At 38.8% G+C, this 9,419-nt stretch overlaps 1 protein-coding gene across 1 annotated transcript; it reads left to right on the top strand.

The window, feature by feature from the left end:
- Nucleotides 1-956: 956 nt before the first annotated feature.
- LOC107091158 (GTPase IMAP family member 8-like) lies at nt 957-8,826 on the top strand. The gene is made up of 6 exons (XM_015384928.1): nt 957-1,096; nt 1,357-2,085; nt 6,512-7,231; nt 7,328-7,461; nt 7,580-8,261; nt 8,361-8,826. Exons 1-6 carry the CDS (start codon nt 1,066-1,068, stop codon nt 8,633-8,635), a joined length of 2,571 nt encoding a protein of 856 aa, XP_015240414.1. The 5' UTR covers nt 957-1,065; the 3' UTR covers nt 8,636-8,826.
- The last annotated feature ends 593 nt before the right edge of the window (nt 8,827-9,419 follow it).

The following is a 9,419-nucleotide window of genomic DNA, read 5'->3' as shown; positions in this document are numbered from 1 at the left end:
GTGAAAAGTGAAACTGAATGTGAATCACTGCTGTTCAGATTGGTTTTATTGTTCTGCAAGACAAGTAAAAATATACTACTGTTCTACTAAAGTAAAATAAACAAAAAATATATAAGAAAGGTAAATGTTCATACTATAATCCTCATGGTTAACATTTAAATTGATAATGTTACAAACTTAGTTTCTGCTGTGAGTTATGCACTGCAAATGTTACATGTAAGTAATTGCTTCAGGAAAAGGGAAATGTTATGTTCTGTTATTGCACCAAAAGGACAGTAGGGGGAGCTCTGTACATGGATATGTGATACTGCTGTATGTGAGTGAGGAGGAGAAGGAGACGGAGAATAAAAAGAAAGGACTGAAGCTGAACCAGACTGAGGCTACTTAATTTCGATTACTTTAATATAGCAACACAACACAACAGGGATTTACATAAATATTATAGTTCCAAATTAACTATTTAGATTGCCAGAAAAGTTTGGGTCAGTAAGCAAACTATTTATTTCACAAACTAAACATTTATTATTCCAATGAAATATTTTTCGTTTTCAAACTAAATATATTGAGTTTGGAGATAAATACTTAGTTCACAAAATAAATATTTAATTTGTGAACTAAATATTTAGCTTGCTGACCAAATATTTAACTGGCAATCTAAATATGTATTTGGGAACTTAAGTAATTATAAATGTATGAAATAGTCGTGAAAATAGGACTTGGAAAACTATCCCCTTTTTATATAAAAAAATATTGCTCTTAATTTTTGACAGTGGAGCTTATATTTTTGAATGAATTCATAATTATCAGATTTGTGTGTGTATTTTCATTTTGTGTTTATAATTTTATTGTATTTAAATTTGAACAGACGTTCAGACAAGAACCTGAAGTAAATGCTCTCCATATTTAACAGCGTAATAAGGGAGTTGTACTTTTTCTAGTTGACCACACGATGGCGATCTTGGTCTTTATTGCCCATCTGATGGATTACCACCGCCAAATTAATTCCACTCATTTTACTTTCGTTTCAGCACAAGCTGTCTGAAATAAGACGGAACGTTGCAAACAATGGCTAACAAAACAGAGGCCTCCAACTCAGGTTAGTAACATTTTAATAAAGAAATTTGCTTTTCTTCTTTAACGATTATAGATCAGTTTGAGGTTCATCTCTTTAAAAATGAGGCAGTTTCACTGGAAACGTTTAGACCTCATTTGAAACTGGGAGGTTTGTGTCGACTGTGTTTTGAGTATTATTCAAAACACAACACAAAGGGAGTCTTGTCTGTTGTCTCAGGAAAAACAACAGAGCACTATGATTGTGAACACTTCACAGTAATTAAGTCTTATTTCCCTTTACAGGACAAAGCCAGAGCAACAATCATCCACAGTTGAGGATTGTGTTAATAGGAGGAAGAGAATTAAATGGAATCGGCAGTGGTAAAAGTTCAGCTGGAAACATCATCCTGGGTCAAAATGTTTTTAACACCAGCATAAGAACAGCTCAGAGTGAAGCGAGGCAGCAGGAAGTATTTGGAAGACAAATCACAGTGGTTGATACTCCAGGCTGGTGGTGGTTTTTTCCACGAGAAAACACCCCAAAACTGGATCAGATAGAAATCCAGAGCAGTGTTCATCTGTGTCCCCCAGGACCTAATGTCTTCCTTCTGGTCATTCCTGTTGGTTTAAATTTTTCTACCCTTACCATACCTTCATTAAAAAAACACCTGGAGCTTTTTAATACAGATGTTTTTAGTCACACCATTGTGCTGTTCACTGTGGTTGCTCCAGTTAGTGATAAAAGGATTGAATCCAATATTAAAGCAAATGCAACCCTGAAGTGGATTCTTCATCAATGTGGAGACAGAAAGCATGTTTTAAACATCAGCAATAGAGATGACAGAGATCAAGTCAAGCTGCTTATTGAGAAAATGGAAACAGTTGTTGGACAAAACAGAGGCAGACCCTTTTCCGTTGATGTTTCTCATGAAAATGCTCTAAGGGAAGAAATTAAACTCCTAGAGGAAAGAGCATCCCAAAGGAAGGACAAAGCCCAGAAACAAAGACAAAAACTCAGAGCCCTGATTGAAGGTAGGAAAAAAAAGCTTTTTTTTATTTTTCACTCTATTATCTCAACTCTCTTTGCAGCCATTGTGGTTAATGAAATATATATTTCAAGTAGCATATAGGAAACCTTTGCTATCCTTAGCAGTTTGTAGTATAGCTGGTTTTATAAAGCAATGCACAATTGTATTAATTCTAAGAAGAAACTGTCACGGGACATTCTAGTAGGAGTCCCATGTGGGAGCAGCTGGAAGGAAATGGCTACTGAATAAAAAAGTTAGATGTACTAGTCATACTTACATAGTTTATACTGTTTATTTTTTTGTACAGAATAGAACTGTTCTTGAATTTCGCTACTATGCTTATTTTACTTTTTATCCCTTTTATCATTTTATTTTTAACAATATGTTTACATAAGGCCGTACCACGTGCTCGTTCCATTAGCTATATTTTTCTACACATGCGCACTTTCAGGCATATAGGTGTGGTGAGCTATAGTTTCAGTCAGTCATTGAAGCTCACCTTTCTCACCGTTGTTCTTTGAAAATGGCAGAGGGTCATAAGTGAAGTGTCAGAGAAGAAAGAAAGGCCTCAGGAGAGGTAGATATATCCGAGAATGCTTTAAGCATTCTCTGAAAGCATTATGGGATTTGCTGTCACAGCAGCCAGCTGTCGCCATAGGCTGTCGCTAGTAGCGCCGGTGTTGGGTAGCGAGTCGCTACCCAACACCGGCAACTAATAACAAAGATGGTGCAGGCACCATGCAGTGGAGGAGGAGCTATGTGACCAATGGAGAGCAAGAAGTAGTGATCATCTGTCCAAACAGTCAGTTAACTGAGTTCCCTATTAAGTCCACTATATAGTCCCCGCCATAGACATATATAAAGAGTAGACCCCGCATTGACGGTCACGGCGCAGGAATTACGGCGGCTATCTTGGGGCGGTCGAACTTCAGCCCTATTCCGCTGGTTTAAGCTGGTCAGACGAAGGATGCCTCAGCACTGTGCAGCGTTTTTCTGTTTGAATCGACGGCCTATTGACGTCAGGGCTCGAGGGATAACTCTACACGAGTCATATGAAAAGAAGATGATTTATGAAGATAAGGCTGCACCACATTGCCAAAGTCACCACTCTTGAACTCCAGAAGGGGAACACAAGAAAAAAGCTCTGCAAAACAGTCCTTTTTCAGGGCTTTTAGCTAATATTAGAGAGATGTGTGTGTGTGTATATATGTTTGTGTACAACTGTGTGTTTGTATATGGTAGTAAAAAAATTATTTAATTGTGTGAGTGGCTGTTATTTGCAACATACATACATCCTGTGTGAATATTATATTACTTTTAACCACACTAAGAATATTTAAATGCACTGAACCATTTGGTATAATAACTATAGTTTTAAAGTTTTCAGAAAAAAACAATGTGAAAGTTAGTTCAATATTCAGCGAGTTATAGTTGACTAAAATTGATTCTGTGCCTGGTCAACACATTACACTGAGCAGAGCAGTCGACCATGTGTGCGAAATATCTGTCAATATTTGGGGGGGGGCTCAGTCCCTGATTGTTGCGCAATGCCGATCTAAATTTTCTCAATATGCAGTAGGCCTATAACATTGCAATGCCAAAGTCAACGTCAGCTTTAATGTCAATTCCTTATATTCAACAGACATACAAGGACTCAATGTCAATATACAATAATATAAAATATACAATACTTATGCTAGTGCAAAAAGACAGATAGTAATGGCAGCAGAAAAAAAATATTATTATTACTAATTATGTAAAATATATTTGTAACAGTAATAGTACAAAAGAACAGTAAATAAATATAGTAATAACAGTAGTGCAGGAGACAGTTTGTCCGGGGTCATTTTTTGTTTTTGAGGGGGGGTCAGCTTCCTGACAGCCTGGAGGATGTGGCTGTGGGGAGAGAGTTTAGCTTCCTGACAGCTTGGTGGATGAAGTTATCTGTGAATCTGTTGGAGCGGGCAAGAGCCTTAACAGTCAGTCAGTCTATGAAAACACACACGCACATCCTCCCCTCTCTCAGGACAAGGCGTGCACGAGTCCTGTCATGAAAAAAAGGTTCATTGTGCAACCTGAGTAACGTGCATTAACGGGGTGTCTGTCTGTCTGTTTCTCTGTCTGTCTCTCTCTTTCATATACACACGCACATGTCCTGTTTTAATCCAGTTTCTGACGAATGGAACTGGGTCTAGTTTGTCCAGAGGAGCTCCGTTGAGGTCCACAAACAGGAGTGAAGATCTGCTGTCTTCACGCAATCTGTTCCGCATCTGGTTGCCCGTGTTATTAACTGCGGAAAAGCACATGGCTAATTTGCATACGCAAACTGGATTGGCTGGCTCCACTTGGAAAAAAACAGAACATATTTGTGAATAAATGTTTTGAATTTTAATACTGGACATGTTGAGCTTAAAAACATTTTAGTGACCATTAGTGACAAAAAATATTTTATTTTTAACTTTTTTGACACAATTTAAGACCCCCTTTAAATTTTGCTTTTGAGGCTTTCAGGGGGTCTCATGGACTAATCGGCCGGCGTCAAGCCCCCCCCGACACCCCGTATTTCGCACTCTGGTCTATGGTCCCCGCTCTTTATAGTGATTGAGGGATTTAGGGTTTAGAGCAGGGGTGTCAAAGTGGTTCCAGAAAGGGCTGTGTGGCTGCAGGTTTTCTTTCTAACCAAGCAATAGCACACAAGATTCCAGTCATCTCAAGTGAGTCCAATCTGAACATGATGACTTGAGTTAACTGGAGTCTGGTGTGCTATTGCTTGGTTAGAAAGAAAACCTGCAGCCACACGGCCCTTTCTGGAACCACTTTGACACCCCTGGGTCAGAGCATTCGTTCGGACACAGTAAGCTTGTAAGAGAACAGCAACTTTTAAACAGTGTGCACGAGGAGAAATGGCATCGCTCTTCAAAGCTTTTAATGGGCGTTCCCTCTCGGGAACGGGTACAAGGTTGTGCATGTGTATTTTCTTTTAAGTGGAGAGGGCAGGTCTTTTAAAAAATTTGCGAAGATTCTCCACAATACCTTTAATTAATCCCTGGCGGGAAATTCTTTTCTTGCAATGCTAGTGTTTACAGAAGAACCCTAGAAAAATAAGATTATATTTACAATAGAGCAAAATAAAATATAATATAGACAGAATAAAATAAGTAAAATTACAACCCACACAGTAAAATTACGCCCTTCCCATTTAAACAGAATGAACAGAATATACATAAGCACTCGACGTACAGCTTAAATCTAAACACATAACATATTCATATTAACATTTATCATAATTTGAACCTAATTTTTGAGGCTAATCTAAAGACTGGCTTGGGTGCAGGCTTCAAATAGAGAAATCACAATTATGCCCGCTTTGGAACAGATTAAATTAAGCAAGAGATAGATTTGCTGTAACCGGCAACATGTCCAGAATGTACCCGGCCTCTCGCCCGTGGACGGCTGGAGATAGGCACCAGCACCCCTCGCGACCCCAGCAGGGATAAGAGTGACGGAAAATGTATGGGTGGATGATTTGCTGTAAACACAACAAAGAGTGAGGGAATAGCCAGATAAATTAACCCTGTTCAGTCAATGAAAATAACATATCTTAAAATACAGCGAGAATATGGCTTTTATAATGATGGGAGCACTGCTAACCAGGTATTTCAGCCAGTAATAAACCACTGTGAGAGAGATGGCCAGAGGGGAACAATAGTGAATGGATAACTCACTGCATAGAATTTACCACAACAGCTTGACACCAATATTCAGAACTGCTCCATTTTTTTGTAAACATTGTTTTTGCTTCTACTGATTTTAATTTTATGATAATAGACAGACAGGTAATTAGATTAGAATAAAGGCCTTCAGCAACAGTCACCAGGGCCAGGACTCAAACCTGTTGTGGCCGCATGAAGAACCAAAACATCCATACTGGTCACGGGCTTAATCCCCTACACCATCCCCAAAAATCCTCTACTGGCTAAGGAAATCAAACTGATACTTGCCAAGCATAAGAAATGACTATAAGAGTACAAACATTTTTAGAGGACAGGACCTACTCAATCAAATAAGACTCCAGATGTGGGCTGTGCAAATGTGACCCCAGAGACTGTGTTGTACAGAATGGCAGATGCTAGTACCAGGCAGCCCGGAAAAGTCAGTGTTCACTGTGCCAAGATAAATGTAGAGGAACATCCATGCATAGTACTGGTTTAAAGTTCTGTATTATATTAGTGAGGAAAACAGTGATCACCCAAACTACCTCTGAAAATCATGTTAGAAAGCAGTCCCAGAAATAGGCAAATTCATGATGCAGAACAGCCCAAGTAGATAAGGGTAAGTAAAAGATAACCAGGTATTTTTATGTAAAAGGTTTCTCTTTACAATTAAATTTATAATTGGACTAAGTAATTAATTATTTTTTTCTTCCCCAGGTGGAAAAGCTCTACCACAGCATTTAAAACTGGTAATTATTGGTGCACAGTATGCAGCCAGGAGCTCCACAGGAAACACAATTCTTGGAAAGAATGCATTTGAGGTTAATAAAAATGGTAACAAAACAATGCGCTGCCAAATAAACCAGGGTTTCTTTCAAGAAAAACAGCTAACAGTGGTAGATTCTCCTGGATGGTTTTATAATCACACCCTTCAGACCACCAGTGAGATGGATAAACTGGAAATAGAAAAAAGTGTGCATTTGTGCCCTCCAGGACCACATGCTATCCTGCTTGTAATTGTCCTGGCTACTGCAATCAACCAATCTTATAAGAGAGCAGTTAGCAGGCACATGATGCTTTTTAGAGAAGAAATCTGGAAACATACAATTGTTGTGTTTACCAGAGGAGACTGGTTAGGAGTGAAAACTGTGGAGGAGCGAATAGAGAGTGAGGAGGGTCTACAGTGGCTAGTGAACAAGTGTGGGAACAGGTATCATGTACTTAATAACATGGACAAGAGTAATAAGACCCAGGTAAAGGAGCTCATTGAGAAGATTGAAGAGATGTGGGTAGGGAGTGAAGATCCTTATTATGAAGTGGACCTGAACCGAGCAGAACAGATAGAAGCTGAGAAAGAGGCTGGAGACAAAATGGCCATTAGGCTGAAGAGGATTAATGAGAGAAAGTCAAGAGTCCTAAAAGAGGTGTATGGAGGAGGTGTGTTAAAAATTAAAACAAATATCACTACAGTTTAATGTGTAATCAGTTGTTTAGCACGTAAAAGGCACAACACAATTATGTTTTTCTTCACAGCCCCAAGGCAGCCAGTGACTGACATCAGGATTGTTCTCGTTGGCCCAAAATGTTCTGGAAAAAGTATGGCTGGAAACATTATCCTTTTCAAGGAGATGTTTGACCTTGCTTTTGACACAACAAGATTAAGAGAGGTGAACTAAGAAGCTGCATGTATCATTCTATTGGATATTATTTACTATGCCAAGATGTTAAACAATATTAATGCACGGAATTATTGTCTAAAAAATAGCTTTTAAAATATTTTTTCAGATGTGTGAAGACCAAAGTAACTACACTACACCTTTGAAACATGAGGGAAACTTTGATGGAGTAAAAGTCTCAGTTGTAGAAACACCAGGCTGGTTCTCAGACCAAACACCACCTGACTGGATCAGAGAGCAGCTTCTCCATGGTGTCTCCATGTGTTCTCCTGGACCTCATGTTTTTCTCCTGGTTGTTCCGATCTCCAGCTCTTTCACAAAGGAAGATCTCAAAGCTCTGGTTAAAGTCTTGAAGCCATTATCAGAGAGAGTGTGGAGATACTGCATGGTGCTGTTTACCTGGGGAGACTGGCTCAGTGATCTCCCTGTAGAGAACTACATCGTGAGAGAGGGGAAAGAGCTCCAGAAGCTTTTGGAGAAATGTGGGAACAGATACCATGTTCTAAGCCCCTACCGATTTGGGGATCCTGTTCCAGTTAAAGAGCTGTTCCAAAAAATTATTGGCATTGTAAAAAGAAACGACCAACACTTCACAACTGATGTTAAGCAAAGAAAATTTCAGTTGCTACCTTGGCTAGCAAAAGAACACATCTTGACTGAAGAGGAATGGAAGAAAAGGGAGAATGAGCTTATGGAGCAGGTGATGAAAGCTCTAACAGAAGAACCAGAGGAAGGATCCGTGCCTTCTGTAAGGGTGGCAGAGAGCATGGATGACACGAAGTTTCCATACAGTAAGTTACAGTGACCATAGGCTTAGTTTTTTTTATTTGCATCTTGTTAGTCCAGTGCATTGTGCTAACTTGTGAAATTATTTCCATCTTCTGTTTCAGTGAGCGGAGATGTTGCCTCAGAATATGGGAGCATTTCAGAGTTTAGGAATCAACAAGCTCATGACCGTGTTGCTGAATGGCTGAGGAACAGAATGAAACGCTCTGAGGCCAGCTCAGGAATCGTTAGTGATTGTGCTTCATCCACTCATGAAACACTTGATGAAGGTCTTCAAGTAGAAGTACCTTTTCCAGTAAATAGCTTATTCACAAAAATGAAAACTCCTCTCCGAATGTCTGTAAACACTGCAAATGTTTTACGCAGGAACTCTTTTTAAGGTATTAAGAATAATCCAAAATAACACAATTTAAGAAGTCATTGTTAAAATCTGTTTCTGATATTGGAGTATTTTCAACAATATCAGCCATAATAACTCTAGTTTTTACAACATCGTAATAAGAAAACTCTTATGTCTCTCAATCTATAACTGGGAATTATTTTTATAGACGCATTCCAGAGTTTTTTAATGATGCTCCCATCTGTGGCCAAAACACAGCACTGCAGCATTCTTCTGCTCATTTTTGTAGCGCATGCTCATACTTCACCTTGGTACATTGGTGTCTGAGTTGAGTTGGTTGCCGGTCAATTATCCAAAAAATCCATCTTTATTTTATAACCCTTTAATTGTTTGCTAGGTTGAACCCATTTAACATGGGCGGATTTGATGTTGACATCCGCAGAACAGCGCTGTAACTTACGACCTGAAGTACATTCAGGCTGGTAGATGCATCGGCGCTGCACTACTGAGGTGTCAGTCTGCTCAACAGAGGATGTTTTAGTCATAAGGGGTCAAATAGAAAGCTATTGTAAATATAGATATTTATACTATATATATATTTTTATATATTTAATGTTTCTTTAAATTGATTCTACTTATCGATAGTCACAATTTTCTTTCCTAAAAATGTGAAAATGAAACACAAAAACATTCCTGAATAACGTAACATCCAGAAACCCTTTTTGTGCTTTTTCTTGCATTTGATGACGACGCAAATCTGATTAGATAAAAAGGAGTCCAGATGAGAGACCTGATCTCTCTTTGGAGGAAAAGACATTTAAGT

The sequence above is a fragment of the Cyprinodon variegatus genome, unplaced genomic scaffold, assembly GCF_000732505.1.
Source record: "Cyprinodon variegatus isolate N-32 unplaced genomic scaffold, C_variegatus-1.0 Scaffold327, whole genome shotgun sequence".
Lineage (NCBI taxonomy): Eukaryota > Metazoa > Chordata > Actinopteri > Cyprinodontiformes > Cyprinodontidae > Cyprinodon > Cyprinodon variegatus.
The sequence above is the reverse complement of the archived record's forward strand: the minus strand, read 5'-3'. Positions and strand labels throughout refer to the sequence as shown.

What these genes read in the sequence shown, in the direction of transcription:
- LOC107091158 (XM_015384928.1), top strand. Translation starts at nt 1,066, where the DNA reads ATGGCTAACAAAACAGAGGCCTCCAACTCAG. An exon ending in ACTCAGAGCCCTGATTGAAG is followed by an intron (nt 2,086 to 6,511) that starts GTAGGAAAAAAA and finishes TTTCTTCCCCAG; the next exon opens with GTGGAAAAGCTCTACCACAG. An exon ending in TGACACGAAGTTTCCATACA is followed by an intron (nt 8,262 to 8,360) that starts GTAAGTTACAGT and finishes CTTCTGTTTCAG; the next exon opens with TGAGCGGAGATGTTGCCTCA.